We start from the raw sequence: 20,397 nt of genomic DNA on the forward strand, positions 1-20,397 counted from the left end.
ACTTTCCAGCCCCTTCTCCTACTACTTCTCTGTCCTGGCTATACCAAACTGCTCAGTGTCCCGAACAGAACATTCCTTTCTTAAGTCTTTCACACTGAGCGAGCACCTTCAGGAATGTAAACCTTTTGCCCTTCCCTACCCTCTACCTCAAAAATTTCTGCATGCTGATCAAGGTCCAGATTGCTCATTGCATCCTCAGTTATGCCTTTTTTGGTGCTTCTAGGAGATTGTGCCTACAATCACTTGTTGTTATACCCAAAGCCATGCCTACTAATTATTTACAGAGTACTTGTCTCAGAGCTTTTGTAGTAGAGGTCTCTATATATGTTTCTTTCTGTTAGTCTGTGAGAAGAAGAAAAGAATTCAACTAGGCTCATCACTTTATATTGAGCACCTAGAATAGTTTCTAAGATCTAAAAGGTAGGTCCTCATTATTCATTGGTGACTGAATCTTGGAGAGATGATTCATATTACTGAAATCCCATACAACTCTATTGTGATTATTAAATAAAATTAATTGAAATTCATTTTAATCTTCTCCCTTTATGTGTAGGATCAAGATGTGCACAAAGGTGACAATGGATGACTTCCTGACAGCTCATCATGAGATGGGACACATCCAGTATGACATGGCATATGCCAACCAACCCTTCCTACTAAGAAATGGAGCAAATGAAGGGTTCCATGAAGCTGTTGGGGAAATCATGTCACTTTCTGTAGCTACACCTAAGCATTTGAAAGTTCTGGGTCTTCTGCCATCTGATTTCCATGAAGACAATGGTACAGACATTTTTTTCATGGCTTATTTTGGAGATTCTTTAGTCTGACGTGGGCAAAGGTGTTTATTATTATGCATAGGATATATTTGATTTTTGCCACATAAAGGTATTTATGAATAACTTGGAATTGCTACTACCTTAAAAATGAAGTATTTATCATGGCCTGCCAATTTGTAGTTGTGCATCCTTGTAAAGGACATAAGAGAGGTAACTGAATGAATGATGTTGGCACTTTGAGAAACATCTGATGGTTGGTTTTTAAAATGATGCATAAACAGGTCCCCAGAAGTGAAATGGCTTATCCAAGGTCACCTAGCTAATTAGTGTCAGAATTCTAACTAGATCCCTCTGGTTCTAGGTAAAAAACTTCCCAAAATATTGGAGGGAACAGATTCTAAAAACCATTTTGCAGAGGAAGCAAAGTGGAGACAAGAGAGGGAAAATAACCAGCCCAAGGTCAAATAGCAACGTGGCCAAACAAGAATCAAGGCCTTAATCTAAAGCTTTTCCCATAACGTTATGCAAAATAAAGGGTAACTGGAAATTTGGGAATTCTAAAAAACAGGTGGTAAAATATCAAGATTGGAAGGGACTGAAACATTTTGTTCATCCAGCAGAAGCATGAATTTGCTCTCATAACATTTCCTCAGGTCTGTGCTATTTTTCAACATCCGTGCCTGAGGTAGCCTGTTTCTCTTTGAATGGCTTAGACTTGATAGAACACAGCAAATGTTCACAAGGTCTAGATCCTTCAATGAGGATACCATGTTTGTGATTCTTCCTTGTAAAAAGACACTAAGAGCTAAATATGTTCTTCTCTTTTGAGTATTTCTGTCCCCTCATTTTAGTTATGTGGGACATAAACATCAGCTCCGCTGGCTGGAAGTTCTGGCCAATGAGGTCAGGGTCATGAGCTCAGTTCTTGTGTGGGCAGTTCACTTTGCCTTGATTTCTGACTCCAGATTTTACTGATCTCATGAGAGCCTGGGAGTAGGTCAGTGTAAAGCCATCATCATGTCTGAAAAAGTTACTGTAGGCAGACCCAGTGGGGAATCGATAAGCAGCCACATTCTCCCATGATGTGAGAAACAAAGAAAAGGGCGTTCACAATAACTACACCTGTTTATTAATTTTTAAATATCATTCCAAGTCAATTAATAGACAATTATTTGTTTTATCATTTAAAAAAATATTCCTTGACAGCAGGGAAAGTTTGAATCACAAAGACCCTACTAAACATGGTTGGTGAAACCACTGGTTTGAAAAACCCCTTTTCTTGGCTGTGTCCCTGATTAGTGCATGATGTTAAATAAATTCCTTTGTTCTATCTCTCTCTTTCCCTCTTTCTCTCCCTTTCTTCTTCCATAAATATTTATTAAGCACTCACTATGTGCAAGGCATATTTCTTGACACTAGAGATAGAGTGGTATGCCAAGTAGAGAACATCCCCCTGCTTACATTTCGGTGAGCTTCATTTGTACACTGGAGTGAGTTCTACTGTCTTTTTACATCACTAATAAAGGATGCATGAAATACCATAATTTTTGGGGGGGGATTTGATTTTTTAAATTAAATAGTTATCATGAATTTTAAAAATATATATTTTATTGATTAAGCCATTATAGTTGTTCTATTCCCCCCTTCATTCCCCTCCACCCCCCACCCTCACCATTCCCCCCTCTAGTTAAAAGGACAGCTAGATTAGGAGCAGAACCATAGAAATGAAGATCTCATGGAGGGTTAGCAACAGGGGAGTGGGAGGAGAAGAAGGGGGGAGAAGGTACAGAAAATAAGTAGCATAGACGGTAGGTAGAAAATAGATAGGGGGAGGGCAAGAATAGTATGGGAAATATAGAATCTAAAGAAATACCATAATTTCTTAAAGCATTTTAAACTCATGTAAGGAAGATGTCAGTACATTTAAAGTACATTGTACTTCCAACTATCCAGTAAATGGTTTATTCTTCTAGGGAGGTTCTTTTTGATTGTTTGTTTGTTTGCTTGTTTTACTGTGTAGTTAGCTGGCTTTGGGGCACAGCTGTTTACTATTTGTTTATTTAACAAAGACACGGGGTATTATGTGGTAGACACCAGGCAAGGTATACAGTCTTGAATGGAACATTACCAGTCACTGCCTTCATGGAACTTAACAAAAATGAACAGTATGACTGTGAAAGTCAATAAAATAGCTTTAATAAGTTCTGATAAGAGACATTCAAAGAAGACAATTGAAACTAATTTAAAAAATGAGTATTGGGGGTTACTTGTGGACTTATTTTATCTGTTCTATCTAAGACTTCACTTTACTCCAAATCCCTTAGCTGAGAGAATGAATATATACATTATTATTATCTCAACTGTCAATATTTCTCATGTAACCATCATTAGAGTAAGTATATTTTGAGGAATATTTTGGGGTTGGGAAATTATCCAATACAGAACATCTGTCATCCTCATCTTAATATTTATCTTTCTCCTTTTACTTTCAGAAACAGATATAAACTTCCTACTCAAACAAGCACTTAACATTGTTGGAACTCTACCATTCACCTACATGTTAGAAAAGTGGAGGTGGATGGTCTTCAAGGGTGAAATTCCCAAAGAGCAGTGGATGAAAAAGTGGTGGGAGATGAAGTAAGTCAATCAATGCACAGCTAGTAAAACATTTTCTCATGAGTTTGCTGTTTATTTAAAAGGGATTGACTGTGAACTTGCTTGATAACATGTCTTTTAAGAGCTGCTTTTTCCTCCCTGTCTCACTTCCTCACTCCTTTACCCATGTTTCCTGGGGTCATTTCTCAGGACCTCGTCTCAGAGTTTGCTTCTGTGATAACCCAACTAGGATTGGGCTTCTCAGAAAATTAGTTATGGTGAGAATAACTTGGAATTCACCAGTTGTCTTGAAATCTGTGGAGGTGGGGCTAAGTATGTGAAAACGAGAGAGAGGTGTGTTTAGGCTATGGGAAAATACCATCACCAGACACAGCACCCACCACCACCAGCACCACCAGCACCACAAGACATTATGTGCTTCCATTTCTGTAAGACTTTATTTGGGTGTCCTCTCCTCAGATAACATCTTTTTGGTTCTGCCCCCACCCAAGCACGGTCAGGTGACACAACTTCTCAAACTCATCTTCTTGAGTGTTCAGTCCCCCATTAAAATGTGATAATATTTAGGAAGCGATCAATTAATTCATTCTATTTATTCTTTTAAACAAAAATATATTGATTCCACATTTTAGGCAAAGCCCTGGGATCTAATGCTTATCAGTTTGTCTTTTACTTCAAAGAACTTTAGTTTATAGAGGGATGTGGAAAATAAAACTACTGCAACCTATTGTATTATGATATAGGAGGGAATTGGGATCCATGAACAGCCAAGGGGAGATCCAAGGCCAAATCCATTGGGTCAGATGAAGAAAGGCATCCAAGCTGAGCTCTGAGAAAGGTGTTGGAGTTAACCAGGTGTATGTAGAGGGGAACAGAGAGAATTTCAAGCTAGAGAGAGCCTGGCACATTTGGGTAACAGATAATGATCGCTTGCAGTAGTTCCAGCAATACATTGTTTGTCACTGTTTTCTAAGTGCCTTGGACAGTACCTGATACCTATGGATATGAAATAAATGGGTTTTGGATGAAAGATTCCAAAAGGGTACATACAGGATAGAAGGAAGGAGGGAGTGAAGAAGCAAGGGCAGGAGGAAGGAAGGAAAGGAGGAAGGGAAATATTTTCCTCACCATCTAGTAGGTGCCCATCAATTGTTTTGTTTTTCTTATTTTTCCTTTTTGTAGTGAAGACCTAACTATGTAACATTCAGCCCCATATCCATAAGTTTAAGTCAGCGCCACTTTTTTTTTGCCAGTGTTGCATTTGTTAACATAAATGTTGCTTGGGATTTCTAGTGTCTGAGTATTACTAAAATTGTGTCTATAATGATTCCCACACTCAGACAGTACAAATAAATGTATTCAGTTTAAACAATGCCAAATGCATGATTGCCTGGCCCTTTTTTCTAAATGAATCATTCTTGATGCCTTTTAGTTTATTTCTAAAGGGACATGGAATCAGACCCTTAAGATGGTTCATTCATACATTCATTACTCTGTTCATTCAACAAATACACATGACATTTTTCCTTAGCATTAGACACCATGTTTGACACTGGAACTGTAGAGATGACCAAGACACAGCTCTGCCCTCCAGGGGAGCTTGTCTCCCAGGGAAGAAGATGTGGACATGAATCATTATAAAGTGGAGAGAGAAATGACAAAGAGGGTGCAGCTAGAGAAGGCTAAGGGAGCTGGAGAGGTTCACTGTGCTGGCAGGTGGGTGGGAACAGGGGCAGGCTTCACAGAAGGGTACATTTGAGCTAGCCTTGAAGAAAAAGTAAGATTTCAACTTTACCGTGGTGCCAGAGAGGAATTCTTAGGACTTTCAACTGTGTGTTTTTGGCCATGCAATGCACTTTGTTGAATCCTTGTTTTGAAGACACAGTTATTTTCCAATGGTATACTCCGGCTGAATTAAAAAAGGAAGAGTTGACCACATAATGAGCTATTGTCTATAATTTTTGGGCACTGTTTGTATTTCATCTGACGGCCAATTCTAGTGCCATTGGCTGTGGAAACGGCGCTAATTGGACCCAACTCTCTCTTCTCATGGTGAGTGACCCACAGCTAACATATCTTCTTTTCTCCCCAAAGGCGAGAAATAGTTGGTGTGGTGGAACCTGTGCCCCATGATGAAACATACTGTGATCCTGCGTCTCTGTTCCATGTTGCTAATGATTACTCATTCATCCGGTAAATTATAGTTTCTTCTCACTGTTTAACTTGTAGGGTTTGTGGATAGCTGTGCTAACGGTAGAGAAATAGGGGTCTATGAAGCAGTGGCTATAATTTCTCCTATTTCTATGCACCTTCCCCCCCCTAAAATCTCAAGATAGATGATCAATTTCTATTAAATTTAACTCAACAGATTTCATTGTGCTAAGTAAAACTGTGGGATTGCTTCTCTACCATTGAGGAATTTACAGTATCCTTGGGAGAAAACAAGCAAGTGTTTTTTGTCTTGTTCAGAATGACTGTAATATTAGCATTTTTAACATGAAGTGCAAAAACCTATGCTCTTCACCTATTAGCCCCAGATGTTGATTTTGCTGAGCCTCAGTTTTGTATTTGTACAGAGGAAATCATATTATTCACCTGCTGTAAGGATTGATTAGTATCACTTATATGAAAGGGCTATAAATCTGTGAAACACAATATAGATGTGAGCTAGCATTCAAGAAATAATACAGCATTTTTATCAGCTGATACAGAAATGCAAGTAGGTTATGACAAGTCTGTAAGGATTCCTGTTTAGGTCTTTCTGGGGAAAGAGCTTTGATGACTATGTCTTTGATTACTAGGGTCTCAGAATTGAAATATATGCCCCAATCAACGACTCTACTACAGCAACTAAACATGGGCCTGCTTCTTTTGTTTCTTTCTTTCTCTTGCAGTTATTACACAAGGACCATTTTTCAATTCCAGTTTCAAGAAGCCCTTTGTCGAGTAGCTCAACATGAAGGTCCCCTGCACAAATGTGACATTTCAAATTCCACCGCAGCTGGGGAGAAGCTGCTGTAAGAAATGCTTCAAAATGTCGCACCTGTACTGCTACGCAAAATTATTCATTTCCATGCTTAGCTTCAAATTTGATTTTTTTAAAAGATTTTATTTATTTATTTTTAGACAGAGGGGGAGGGAGGGGGAAAGAGGGAGAGAGAAACATCAGTGTGTGGTTGCCTCTCTCACACCCCCTACTGGGGACCTGGCCTGCAACCCAGGCGTGTGCCCTGACTGGGAATCAAACAGGTGATGGTTTGGTTTACAGGCCTGCGTTCAATCCACTGAGCCACACCATCTAGGAGGTTTCTTTTTCTAAAAAGAAAAATTTTGGCTCCCAAATGTCCTAACCACTAATTACATTTTTATTTTGTGGTCACACAGGAACCTAGACTATATGGTGGCTGGACAGACCACCTCCTTTCTTCATGTCATAACTACAGGGTTTTCTTTATAGTGTACTTGGAAGGGGAAAGAGATCAAAGTATGAATTCTTCCATTAATATGCATTAGTTTCTTATGTGCTCAGAGCAAACTTACCAAAGCCAAAGAGGAGAAACCATAGATCATACATGTAATTATAATGTACATCTGAAATCCTCCCAAAGGCCCTGAACCTAGCTCTCTTTTTTCACATAGCCAAATGCTGAAACTTGGCAAATCGGAACCCTGGACCCGTGCATTGGAAGCTTCTGTAGAAGAAAAGCAAATGGATGTAAGACCACTGCTCAACTACTTCGAGCCTTTGTTTACCTGGCTGAAAGACCAGAACAGGGACTCTTTTGTGGGATGGGACACCGACTGGAGTCCATGTAAGTTCACTGAGTTAACATATTTCTGCGTCCCCTAGTCCTTTCCATCCTCAGTCTCATGGGCCTGAGACATAGCAGAGTATGTTTGCACTCTGAGTAGACTCTGCTTCTGACTGCTGTGACGGCAACTGTCATTTTATTGGGGAGGAAACAATGTTGTTTGAATACTTACTATGTGCAGGGAAAACCACCCCCTCCTGATTTGTTAGCCTGATATTGAAAATAAGAGTCCCACAGTTCCCAACCCATTAGACTCGAATCCTGTTCTGAAAAGATGATAAAGCTTAACACTGATTGTTAGTGAAGAAATGATTAATATTTATGTCATTATGTCTGCAAAGCCAAGAAATCTACTATTTTATATCCCTTATTTTGTGACTTTTTGTGACAAAGAGAGGCAGAAGGGTAGGCAGAAGTACATGTCTAAAACTAACCAAAAAACTCACAAATAACAATATAAGCAAGTTGTTTAGAAATATGAAAGTAACTGCCAGAAAGAAGAGTTAATTCAAGAAAGAAGACATACAACCCAGGAAGCAGTGGATTCAATGCAGAAAAAGCAGCAAAGGATGAGACTGAAAAGAATAGTTGGTATCTTCTACCCACCTCCGCTGCCCGAGGTCTGAGGTCTCTGTATACATTAGGCCATTCCATCCTGACCACTGAGAAAGCGGTTACCACTCCTCCATTACTTCTCATTTTCCAAAAAGTGTATTTATACATTTTTAAAAATCCCTTTACTATCATTTAGTGGGGTCTTGGGGTGAGAAGGAAATAAACACACATGGTCGATCTGTCTTTTGTAACAACAGTCTGTGATCTCTCTTTCATCAGACACTGCACAAAGCATCAAAGTGAGGATAAGCCTAAAATCAGCTCTTGGAGACAAAGCAGTGAGTATTCGGGACAGCGCGCCCATGGCTTTTCATTGGCCTCCCTTAATTGGGACACAGCAAACCCGTCCCAGTGAGGACTAAAAGATGAGAGCCCACATGGTTCTCTTGGGAACTGCAAGTCCCAGGTTTGGGCCTTTGCCTTTTGTTTGTTTTCTGTAACACATTCCTTATCTGACGCTTTTTCCTTGCTGCCTTGAAGGTATTTTGGAGACCAATGAGAAAACACTCACATTTAAATACCAAACCCCCACCCGTCCAATTCACTCTTAACACTATTACTGGTATTTGAGGAGACCATGGTTATATTTTGATAGATTGTTTGTTTTTAGAGGTAATGTAGCCAGCTTTGCTTTGTTTTGTTTTAGTCAACCATCTATATCCTGGAAGCTGGTTAAAATGCAGAATCTTAGACCCCAGCCTGGGACTTGCCTAATCACAACCTGCATTTGAACAAACCCCCAGGTTATATGTATAAATGATAAGTACTGATTTAGAACCGTTTCTTAAATCTGGCTGCACATTGGAGTCATATAGGATGGTTTAAAAATACAGTGCTTGAGTCCCACTCCCCGAGATTCTGATTTTATTGCTCTGGAGTATGCCATCAAGAGTTTCAAAGCTTTCCATGTGCATTTTGGGATACGAAAATGTTTTACAGACAATGCTATTACGTATACCTTCTTGTGCATTACTTTAATTGGCCAAGCACTCTCTTCTTAACACCTGTCTCACGTCATTCAGTCTGAAGAAGTAGTGGCTTCCGTTGGGAAAGAGGAAAGTGCCGTCTCAGGCAGATGGGGATGCAAGGCCTGGGTGGGGCACGGCACCCTGAAGGCTCTGCAGGATCCGAGGACAATCTGGGACTCTTGGATAAAACAACCCAAAGTGCTACAGTAAATTGTCATTTGTACCGGATGGATCCAAAGGTTACATTTGTATCCCCTTACTTGTCTTGGGAGGTTAAATATTATCCAAGACTGCACAGTAGTTGTAGTGTAATATTCATAAACAATTAAGACATCTGCATGTAAATAACACAGAAGTAAAAGTCAACATTGAAGAAATAAATAATAAAAATAGAGCTGCAGCACTTCCCAAACCCTAAAAGTTCAACTTCCTATTTTCTTAACAATCGTTGTCTGTGGGATTATTTCTCTTTCTGTCATTATTAGTTGTCCCCTGACCTAATAAATTTTAACTCCTTTCAAGTATCCAGCACATCAGGTTCCTTTTCAATTATCTTCTTTTTTGCTCGACGTTCGTCCCATGTGCACTTTCCATACAGCGAGGGATGGGTAAGCAGTCTTCACAGGGTTTGAACATTCTGAGGCCGGTTCAGTGAACGAAAGTCTCCTTTCATGAGACCAAACCCATCCCTCTAACACATCTACTACACAGCAGGGTTAGGCCTGTTCAGCTCAGGCTATTTCACGGAAAAGTCCAGTTGTATTTTTTGGGAACTCAACCTTTATTTTTTTTAAACATATAGAAATAATAACCAGACCAGGCCAGGGTCATCAAGAAATTATCGGATATTGCCTAGGACTGTGTCAACAGCTGTGAAGTCTTTGATTTCACCTGGTGGTGGTTGGGATTTCTTCGCTTTGTTTTGTTGTTTGTTTGTATTTTAGTTTTCTCTCTGATACCTATTTTGGTCAAATGTAAGGAAAAGGCCTTGATAACAGAACATTGATTGCTCTGTCAAGAAAGAAAGAAAGGAAAGAAAGAAAGAAAGAAAGAAAGAAAGAAAGAAAGAAAGAAAGAAAGAAAGAAAGAAAGAAAGAAAGAAAAGAAAGGAAGGAATCAGAATATTACTGGTAGCAAATATTAATAATATTACTACTATTAAAGAAACTTTTTTCAGAATCTGAGTGATAGCAAGCTGAAACTAATGATGTAGCAATTCTTTTGTGAATTCCTGTCTAATTGGTTTTCTTAAAGAGACAGGAGAGATGCAAGATTTGTGCCATTCATTAATCTCTACTGCCACCTACTGGAGGAAAGAGTGAATGCTTTTTTCCTTCTGTTTTAACAAGCTGTCATAGACTATGCCAATACACAAACCATTTGTTTAGCACTGAAAAACAAGAACAAACGAATTACCTAGTTTACAAAGAATTTTTTTCTTTTGAACCCAACCTTCTTTTTCTTTTACACTTACACAGGTTTGAGAACTTACTAGAAAAATAGTAAAAACTCGGCATATTTGTCTGCAATATATGGACATGTGAACCAAAACCCACGACTTGTGCGGTTCCCATCTGTAGGCCTTATTTCCTGTTACAATAAAACTAAAGAATCAGTGAACCCAGTGGCTCTTAAAGCGTGGTTGCCTGACCAGCACCATCAGTACTACCTGGGAACTCATTAGAGACACAAATTCTTGGGTCTCATCACTTTCTGAATTAGAAACTGTGAGGGTGGGGCCCAGTATGTGGTGGTTTAACAAGGTGTCAGGTGATGCTGCCAGACACTCAGGTTGGAAGTCACTGACTTAATAAATAGCAAGAATCTTTGAAATATTAGAAAATTTAAAAATAATGCTTGTGGGCTATCAAGCCTTGCCTGTATCCTGTGATCCCCATTGAGCAGTGATTTTCCTGTTGAATTTGCAGTATGAATGGAACGACAATGAAATGTACTTCTTCCAGTCGTCTATTGCATATGCCATGAGAGAGTATTTTTCAGATGTCAAAGACCAGACGATTCCTTTTAGGTGAGTTGATTCGCTGTGTTTTCGGGTTACTCCACCCAGTACTACTCTTATTCTTGGGTCCGAGAAGATATTATGCTTGACGTTTTACTCAAGTGAAATTAAGAAAACCTTCCTAATACCTTTTAGACTTCTTTGATATCCTAAAATGTGGGCCACTGTATTTAGAAATGGTTGTGACTCATTTGACTTGTAGATTGCACGAGCATTGCTCTGATTAAATGCCCCCTCCTCTGCGCCCCCTCCCCGCCCCTTCCCTCTTTTCTTTTTTCTTCTTTCCTTCCCTCCCCTAAGTGCTCTTATCTACCCCTAACACTGAAAGAAAAAGGCAGAAACCTCCCTTCATGGAACTTGTACTGGTATTCTAATAGATATGTCATGTGTGTGTGTATGCGCGTGTTATAGACAATCAACAAAATATGTAAGTGAAATATAATAGAATTAGATGGTGATAAATGCTAGGGAGAAAAATACAATAGGAAAGGGGCTAGGGAGTGCTGGTGTGTGTGTGTGTGTGTGTGTGTGTGAGTGTATAGAGTACAATTTTAACTAACATGGTCGGAAAAGATTTCATTAATATTTGAGCAAATATATGAAGCACGAGAGAAAGCCTGTAATGCAGACACTGGGGGAAAATGTTTCAGTCAGGGAAACTAGCAGGCGGAAAGATCCTGAGGAATAAATATCCTTCACCTGTTGAAGGGTCAGCAAGGAGGCCAGTGTGGCTGGAACAGAGTGAGCTAGTAGAAGACAAGAAAGAAGGACTCTGGTTAGGGACATGGGGGTTGGGAGGGGAGAAGGAAGTTCATATGGGCCTCACAAGCCATTCTAAGGACTTGGGCTTTTATTCCGAGTGAGAAGGGCTATGAGCGACATGATTTGCCTTCGATTTTATTAGACACACTCTGGCAGCTGTGAGAGCACGCTCTCATCACTTTGTACCGTGAACCCCACTCCTTACCCATGCCAGTGTGTATAACAGGACACTTTCGTGGAGTGGGGCGGGACTGCAGGATGTAAACACCCCTCTGTCCATGTTACTAAGCCATTACCGCCCACCATGTTGTTTATCACCGTCCGGACTCACTAGTGACTCCTCGCTGATTCTTCTGTTGCTGTTAGTTTGACATTTATCTATCATTGAAAAAAAAGTGGTTTTTAGATAGTGGCAGCACAAAAAACGCTATCACAGCTTATGTAGCCAAGTTCATTTGCTTTGGGCAATGTTAAGCTTTTATGGACAATGGCGTCATTCCATTGTTTGCCCTGCCCCTTATTTCTCTACTTAACGCACCGTGGCCCTCCACCAATCTCCTTTCTAGCAGTGGAAGTCTTCATTCACTTCACTGTGTCCTCTGGGCTACAAAGGAAGATGTTTCTTTTGCTTCTCCACAGGGCGGAGGACGTGTGGGTGAGTGATTTGAAACCAAGAGTCTCCTTCAACTTCTTTGTCACTTTGCCTAACAATATGTCAGACATCATTCCCAGAAGTGAAGTTGAAGAGGCCATCAGGTGATGTTTTACTTTCAAACTGTAAGGTTGAGAGGCTTAACAAATGTAATATTGAGCATCTCTGACTGTGTGCCAGGCGCTGGTCCGAGTCATTTATATGTTTTACCTTATCTTCAAAACTTGGGTTTTCGTTCTGAAGGGATCTCATCGCAAGGGGATAGTTTTCATTTGGATTCCTCAAGATTCAGGCTCTTACACAAGGATTCGAGTGTAAGTAGTTTGTTTAGGAGGTGATCTCAAGAAGCACTGATAGAGAGAAATGCACACAGGAGACAGGGATGGAAGGAACATAATACATGACACACTATTGAGCAAATTAGCACCATGGGCAACTGGAGTGGCATTTTGCTGAGGAATTCGAGAAGACATGTGTAGAATATGCACCTAGATGGTCCCAGTAGAGCTGGGGTATTTATTTGGCATCTTTCGCCAGTCAGAACCGTTTACAGTTCTGGTGTTTACAGTTTTGGTTGGGAACTGTTTACAGGTGACATGCATTCCTCAGCCGGGCAGAATCCTGTGGCCTGAGAATGCTCTCAGGCTGGCCAGCACTCATGGAAAATGGTTTACTAAATGCAGACGGGGTGTGGACTGGTATTACCATCATTTGCTATGGGGTCTTGGATGTAGGACTCATTTAACTAACCAAAGTCTGAAACACAGTAGGGAAGCATAGGTTTCCTTAGACATTGGTTAGCCTGTACCCAAGGAGAGGGACTTGCTGTGGGCAGTGTGCATTTAGAAGAAACGGCTCGCTCGATTTGCCTCAGCTGTTGCCCAAAACAGCAAAAGCGAAGAATGGGTAGATGACCATGATTCCTCTTGTATTAAAAAGCTCAGGATACCCTGATGTGCGGCAGCTCAGTAGGTGGCCCTCTTGAGCTTCGAACCTGCTGGGCACTGCGTGACTGTAAGATCTGACTTGGGTGGGTGTACAACCTACCCGCACCCAGAGACTCACTACTTCCAAATGATTTGTCTCCCTTTTGTGAAAAAGTGCCAGCTGAGATCATCATGAAAGAAACACAGCCCTCCTGAAAGCTGCAGGGAACCTCGAACTTCCTGTTTGAAACACTTGAAACACTTTCAGGCTAAGGTTGCTGGGGGTTAGATGACTAATTCTGCTTTGACCTCTTTCCCTCCCTGGGTGGCCTCTGACCTCTTGATTTCAAGGGTACTCAAGGGTAGGGGGATGGGATACCAGACATTTTGGTTTTTCAACTGGAATAGTCTCCATTTCACTATTTTTTGTTTTGCTTTAAAAATAATCTTCATCCATTTTTACCCATAAAATTCAACCACGCCCCATCCCAGTGCTGGAGAAATCGGCAAAGGCCCTTTTCCTATGTTTCTCCCCAGTGCTGCTTCCAAATGTCAACACGTTTTATTGGGAAAATACAACCGGGTCCAGGACCCAGTTCCTTTGTGGAAGAGGTGCATTCGATTGTTCTTTTTCCATTATTTGATATGAAGTCATTGTAGATGTGCTCTGACAGGAGGGAAATTCTTGCCAAATATGGTAACTTTGCCATTGCAACACAATCATCACACGTGAACAAAGGCTATTCATTTGCATGTTTCTACACTTGCAACCACTTATCCAATGAAACTGTTGCCAAACCTAATCCAGGTTGCAAGATATTAAAGGTGCCTCACTATTAAAGCATATCTTTTTCCTGGAACCTGGTGATTTACTTTCATTATTTCTTTATTTTTAGAATAAGGGGAAGGGAGGGAGAAAGAGAGAGAAACAACAATGTGTGGTTGCCTCTCGAGCACCTGCTACTGGGGACCTGGCCCGCAACCCAGGCATGTGCCCTGACTGGGAATTGAACTGTCAGCTGTTTGGTTTGCAGGCCAGCACTGAATCCACTGAGCCACACAAGCCAGGGTCGGTTATCTACTTTGATTTCATTGCCATTCCATGTCTACATTCTTAAAATAAGCCTTATCAAATTCGTTCAGAAGCAGCAATATAAGGAGTAAATAATTACAATCCATTTTATTTTTCCCAAGTGTTCCTTTTGCCTAAGTGTTTTGCTTTTGTGACTAGGAAGTCCCGGGGCCGCATCAATGATGCTTTTCGCCTGGATGACAACAGCCTGGAGTTTCTGGGTATTCAGCCTACACTGGAACCCCCTTACCAGCCAGCTGTCACCATCTGGCTGATTGTTTTTGGGGTTGTGATGGGAGCGGTGGCGGCTGGTATTGCCGTGCTCATCTTCACCGGGATCAGAGACCGAAGGAAGTAAGTGACTTCTCCTAGACTTTGTTTCCCTAAAACAAAGGTTTAGGGAAAACCGACGGGAAGTTCTGCAGTAAGTGGTAGGTTGTACAAGACAATTAGCGCATTTCCTCAGTGCTTTGCCTTCCTGGCAAGCCCTACCACACAGTAGCGGCCCAGCCTGGAGTTTACCAGCATACCCTGGTAAACTCCCTCCTGGCCACAGCATCATTTCCCTACTGCCGGCAGGCACTATAAACTGAGCAGTGGGCTGGCTTACGGGGCTCTCATCACTGATGAGTTCTCCTGGGTCTAGACATGGCCCTAGAGACTGCATGCGTAATGTGTTTGGAGTGTGAAACATGTAGGAATGAGTTCTGACATTTGCTTCAAACTGCTACTCTCTAATCATCTTCATTCTTCCTTGGGTAGTGCAGACTTACTATTATCTCCCTCATTCCTGGGTCCACTACCCTCTAATTTGTTCTTGAGTTGAAGATCCAAGTTCATCGAATTTAATCACTTGAGACATGGTTTATAATCTTGTTCTGTCACTAGATTTTTTTTCACCTGGCCTTGACAAGTCATTTACTTTCATTGGGGTTATGTAATAATATGTTATAGCACCTAAAGAACTCTATGCACACTTGGGTTGTTTACATATGTTCTTGATGGAATTTTTACATGCACTAAAGAACTCTAGTGCTTTAGTTCCCCCAAAGTAGCTTCATTTCCAAAACTAGGTATTGAATAGAATGCATCCATATGGCTAAAAATGTAAAAGCACAAAAGAATATATAGAGTTTCTCTGTCACCCTTTGCCTCCAAGTTCCCTTTATAAAGCCAACCAAAGTCATCAATGTCTTGTAGACATGTTGAATCAGAATCTTCATTTTGTTAATCACCCCTCAGGTGACCCGCATACACATTACTGTTTGAGAAGCACTCTTCTACATGCTAAAAATTTGCCCATGAGATCCTGTCCCAAAGTTAACTCATTAAATACATTATTTGGGGATATCTTCATGCTACACACTATGTTAATGGAAGGTACATATAAAAATAAGACTGGCTACCCTGCTCCATACTTTCATACATTAATGTTTTCAGCAAACTTGTGATGTAACCGTGTACTTACCTTCATGTATATGTAAAACTGAGATTTGGAGAGGCCAAGTAACTTTCTCAAGTCTACACAGCTAATGAGTAACAGACTGGAATATACAGCCAGTTTTCAAAGCTGGTGGTTATACTACAAAGCTGCCCTACCGTGATTTTCACACTTTGAAAGATGGTGATACAGTAGGGAGCTCTTTCACGTGAGATAATTGGCTAAATGACCAGTGAGTTCCTAAAAATAATAATGGTTCATATTTAATTGAGGATTACATGCCAGGCACTGTCAGAGCTCTGGCAGCATTATTTCATGGGCTCCACATAATTGCTATCATCTTCTGAATAGGCAAACTGAGGCACAGAGACCCCCTCTCTCTGACCCCAGAGTTCATATCCTAATGTGACTCTCATGCTCTGCCAGCCATGGTGACAACCAAAGCTAGAGAAGTGAACCTAATGCTGTGCAGGTGTTTAGAGTCCATTAACAGGAGACATATACAAACAAATACACCAGTGATTATATGTTGACATGTGAAATTGCCTGGGCCCAGTGGAGCCCAAGGGAGGCGGTGTCATTCTAACATCACTATATTAAGGTGACTTCATTTTATTTAACAGGAAAAATCAACCGAGCAGTGAAGAAAATCCTTATTCTTCCGTGAATTTGAGTAAAGGAGAAAATAACCCAGGATTCCAAAATGGTGAAGATCTTCAAACTTCCTTTTAGAAAAATCATTTTATTTCCTCTTGAGCTGATTTTATTATACGTAATGTTAATCCCACAGTACAGAAAATATGAGATTATAAAGGTGTCATTAACCATCACCACCAGGGCTCTGTTCAGGAAATTTGTCCAAAGAAGGCATGCCAAGGAGAGGGCCTCTTCACTTGCATTGCTTTTACTACTTGTTTCTGCCTCAATATTTGACTTGCTCTGTTTCCTAAAAGAAATGTTTATCTTTGAGAATAATAGAGAAAGTGTGCCTTTGGCCTCCCAGGCTGTTCATGGGTAATGGAAATGCAAATGTCTGTTGTGTTCCTGGAGTTGGGGGGAAATGCATACGGGGCGGGAATCAGTGTAGGAGCCTTGCATGGAATCTGGAAGGGTGCACGTGCACTTATGGAGCTGCAGAGATTTAAGAATGACACACATTGTTCACTTCATTCTAATTCAAGTGCATAGGGTGACACACTCTCTTCACATTAACCTAGTCTAAGTACTATAGTGATTTGCCCAGTGACGATTGGACAAGACCATGCCTTCCTCTGGTTGACAATTCTAAGGAACAGAGAAGAATCCAGAGAGTGTCAGAAGATGTAGCCTTCTAACATCCAAGCTATTTAGCTCCTGAGGCCTCCATGATGCCTCGCACATAGCGCACCTGGTAGAAACTGATGTCTGTTGTTCTCTAACGGTGAAGTGAATGGAAATCCCAATTGCATGCCACCCTCTGAAATGGGCACCTAATCTCTTAAATCTTTTGTATTTATCCACAATGTCTGAGTAGTGCTGAGCACAAAGCAGACACTCAATAAATACTATATTTGCACAATCCTGTGGTCTCGTGGGTACTTGTGGATTCTGTTCTCTTTTCACTTGTAGGGACAACTAGGTTGCTGTTTGAATGCCTGGGACTTTTGATCTCTCAAGTGTTTGGGAATGTGTCTGAATTTCTTACATTTCTTTATTGTATGAAGCAATTGTAAATTCAGCCTAAAAAGAGTTGCGTTAAAGACAATGTGTACCCTTAGGTTAGGAACCAAACCTCATGCTGCTTTTACATATATTGCAGAGCCTTCAGGCCAGTTCTGAGCCCAGCTTCCAGGACATACCTGAAGACTGATTTAAAATAAATTAAATAGATGAAGATATCCAAACTCTACCCATCAACCCACTCTATGTGGTGACCAACATAATGTTAGATACCTTTGTTCTTAATACATTCTACAGAGATAATGATGACGGTGGCTCAGTTACCCAAGTCAGGGGAGAATGAACTTTTTCTTTGCTTCCAAGAAGTATAAGCAGTCCCCTGGTTCAAAACAACAATAAATGCCAGGTGTCACCGCTAAACACAGTTGAGCAACATTAAAAATATTATGCATGTTTTAAATAGTATGCATATTGTTCCTTTATCGGGCTACCCCTAGCATCACTGGATTTATTTTCTGATGAATCTCTGCTAGTACATTAAAATCTTGCTTGACTGGATTTTTGGAGCCAGGCATCTGAGCCAGGTTTTGCCTTCTTTTCATAGTAGACAACTCAGTATTGTTTGAATTTTTGCAACAAGCATGTACTACTTTAATTATAAGGATGATTATTTTTAGAAAAATCCATGAAAAGAATATGAAGAAAGGAAAGCAACCTTCACTGGGGGGGGGGGAAGCAGAAAGACAGCTTGGGTGTGGGAAATATTTTTTTGGGGGGTCACAGTCGGTGCTGCAGTTCCTGGTAGACAGGATCAGAGAGCTGACTGTGACCCACTGAGAAGGAAGAGCTGTGTTCTTCTTCCTCCTTTCCGCTCAAGTAGGAAAGCACCTGGCACACGGTACATGCTAAATAAATGCTGGCTGAATGTATAAATACCCTAGTGGTTCTTTTTAAAATTTCATTTCAATATAAATTGAGATTTGTGTACCTCTGTAAAAAAAGAAGACTATTATCATAAGTCAATTGTGTTGAAATAAGTCATTATTTAAATGTCAAGAAACAAATAACTAAGAGGGATCATTGAAAACAGCTGGGGAGACTGAGGGGGTGAGCGCGATGAGAAAGGGTACGAATGTCTCTTAAGGGAGATTGTTAACTTAAAGCTGGAACATAGTAGCAGGGCTTAATTGGGGTGTCTTTTCATTGTAATAGTGTCCTCCACATAACCTCTCTCTTCCCTTCTTGACCTTATAGAAATGGCAATGAAAGACTCCAGAAATAAACTAGCAAGCAAAATAGAACCAGAGGCAAGGAAACGACTGTGGAAATGACTCACAGCAACCAGAGGGGTGGGGTGGGGATAATGGTGGAGAGAAGGGGAGGGATTAGACAGAGAACATGTAGGAATGACCCACGGACATGGACAACAGGGTGGGGGCTGCCTGTGGGAGCAAGGTGGGGGGGGCAGATGGGTGGAGGAGGGCAAAGGGAGAAAATTGGGACAAGAGAAATAGAACAACAATAAAAATTTTTTAAACAATAAACATTTTTTACAATAAAATTTTTAAAAAAGATTCCAGATGAGATGAAAACTATGGGTTCAGTAGTAAGCTGTGAAGAAGGGCATTCCCAGCAAGAGTTTTAAAGTGAAAGTATGTTTTAGTAATGGCCATTAGAAGCTAAATGCATATTTCTGCACCTTTCTGTCAAGATAGGAGACTGAAATAGAAACTTCGGTTATCCAATTGGCCAGAAGCCTCAGAGACCCAAATTCCAGGATTTCAAAGGAATAGAAAGTAACAACCTAATCAATGCTAGATATAAGATCAGGGTTATAATTGAGTCGAGGTCGATAATGGTTAATGGTAAGGAGAAAGGCACCAAGTTATACCTTAGCATCTTTTAAAACTTGCTCTATGTGAAACATAGTTAATATATCATGAACCAATATTATTCACCTTTAATTTTCTATTCATGTACATGGTGACATAAAGAGTTGTTCTACTCTGGAGAGCAGATAAGAATTGTGTTAGTTGGATCCAGTTATGGAACACCTGACAATGCCCACTGCACAGTGAGGTCTCCCAGGGCAGTTCTGACTGACGGCACAGTAACATCCGGGTGCTTGTTAAAGGCTTTTTTTGGACCTGCTCTACCAGAATCTCTGGGGTAGTTCCAAGAATCTGTGTTTTAATAAACTCTCCATGGATCCTCATGTATGCTAAAGATTGACAACATTGAAACATGAAGGCAAATGGCCACATTTCTGTACTTAGTAATAGCATATTTAATTCGTATCATGAAAGTGACAATATAAAGAAAAGAACACATACCCAACAAATAATTTTTCAGTTCTGCTCAAACTTTACACATGGTACATGCCTCCTCTCCACTGGAATCAGAAAATGTGCTTCTGCTGTAGGCTTGGAAGTATAATATTAGGAGCAGCATAAACAAAATTACTAATTTGACCTACATTTGAAGGATATCTTTTGTTTTTCTACCTTCTTCATTTCTAGATAATAAAACAATCAGCATACAGAATACCATTAAGAAGAAGTAGCTAAATTATGTGGTGTGTGCCTTGCTACTTTTCTTAAAAAGAATGAAGATGTTGGCTAGTATTTATATTCCTTCCCATGAGATCTATCTAGTTTCTTCTTCAAGGCTTGTCTTTTTCCCGAAGTGGTTCAATGGAAGACAGGAGTTGCTGAAATGTGGGACGCTTTTCAGGAAGCTAAATAAAAGAAAAAAAATCCATTGGTTTAGTTTATGAAAGTTGTGATTAAAAATAAAATATATAGCCCTGGCTGGTGTAGCTCAGTGGATTGAGTGAGGGCCTGTGAAGCAAAGGGTCGCCAGTTCCATTCCCAGCCAGGGCACATGCCTGGGTTGCAGGCCAGGTCCCCAGTAGGGGACACATGAGAGGCAACCACACACTTGATGTTTCTCTCCCACTCTTTCTCCTTCCCTTCCCCTCTCTCTAAAAATAAATGAATAAATAAAATATTTAAGAAAATAAAATATATAAATATTTATGCCTGAGTCCTAAAGCTACCAACTTGTAAAATGTGGAAA

General features: G+C 40.5%; 2 protein-coding genes across 3 annotated transcripts in view; one reads left to right on the forward strand and one right to left on the reverse strand.

The window, feature by feature from the left end:
• The window catches only part of ACE2 (angiotensin converting enzyme 2), a 41,593-nt gene extending 24,375 nt beyond the window's left edge, over positions 1-17,218 (forward strand). Inside the window, exons 10-19 of the mRNA XM_037157556.2 lie at positions 554-780; positions 3,269-3,413; positions 5,487-5,585; positions 6,287-6,409; positions 7,032-7,204; positions 8,039-8,097; positions 10,716-10,816; positions 12,209-12,325; positions 14,379-14,573; positions 16,284-17,218. Coding sequence (XP_037013451.2) covers positions 554-780; positions 3,269-3,413; positions 5,487-5,585; positions 6,287-6,409; positions 7,032-7,204; positions 8,039-8,097; positions 10,716-10,816; positions 12,209-12,325; positions 14,379-14,573; positions 16,284-16,392 — 1,348 coding nt within the window. The 3' untranslated portion in view covers positions 16,393-17,218. The remainder of the gene's footprint in view (positions 1-553; positions 781-3,268; positions 3,414-5,486; positions 5,586-6,286; positions 6,410-7,031; positions 7,205-8,038; positions 8,098-10,715; positions 10,817-12,208; positions 12,326-14,378; positions 14,574-16,283) is intronic.
• A 2,400-nt stretch (positions 17,219-19,618) lies between these two features.
• BMX (BMX non-receptor tyrosine kinase) overlaps positions 19,619-20,397 on the reverse strand; it is a 49,715-nt gene continuing 48,936 nt past the window's right edge. The window contains exon 19 of one of the 2 annotated variants that reach the window (XM_037157488.2): positions 19,619-20,056. In XM_037157488.2, the coding sequence (XP_037013383.1) occupies positions 19,982-20,056 (75 nt within the window). In that variant the 3' untranslated portion in view covers positions 19,619-19,981. The remainder of the gene's footprint in view (positions 20,057-20,397) is intronic. The other variant, XM_037157489.2, reaches the window with a different exon arrangement.

This window comes from Artibeus jamaicensis, unplaced genomic scaffold, assembly GCF_021234435.1.
Source record: "Artibeus jamaicensis isolate MK-2021 breed Jamaican fruit bat unplaced genomic scaffold, CSHL_Jam_final scaffold_1283, whole genome shotgun sequence".
NCBI classification, from domain to species: domain Eukaryota; kingdom Metazoa; phylum Chordata; class Mammalia; order Chiroptera; family Phyllostomidae; genus Artibeus; species Artibeus jamaicensis.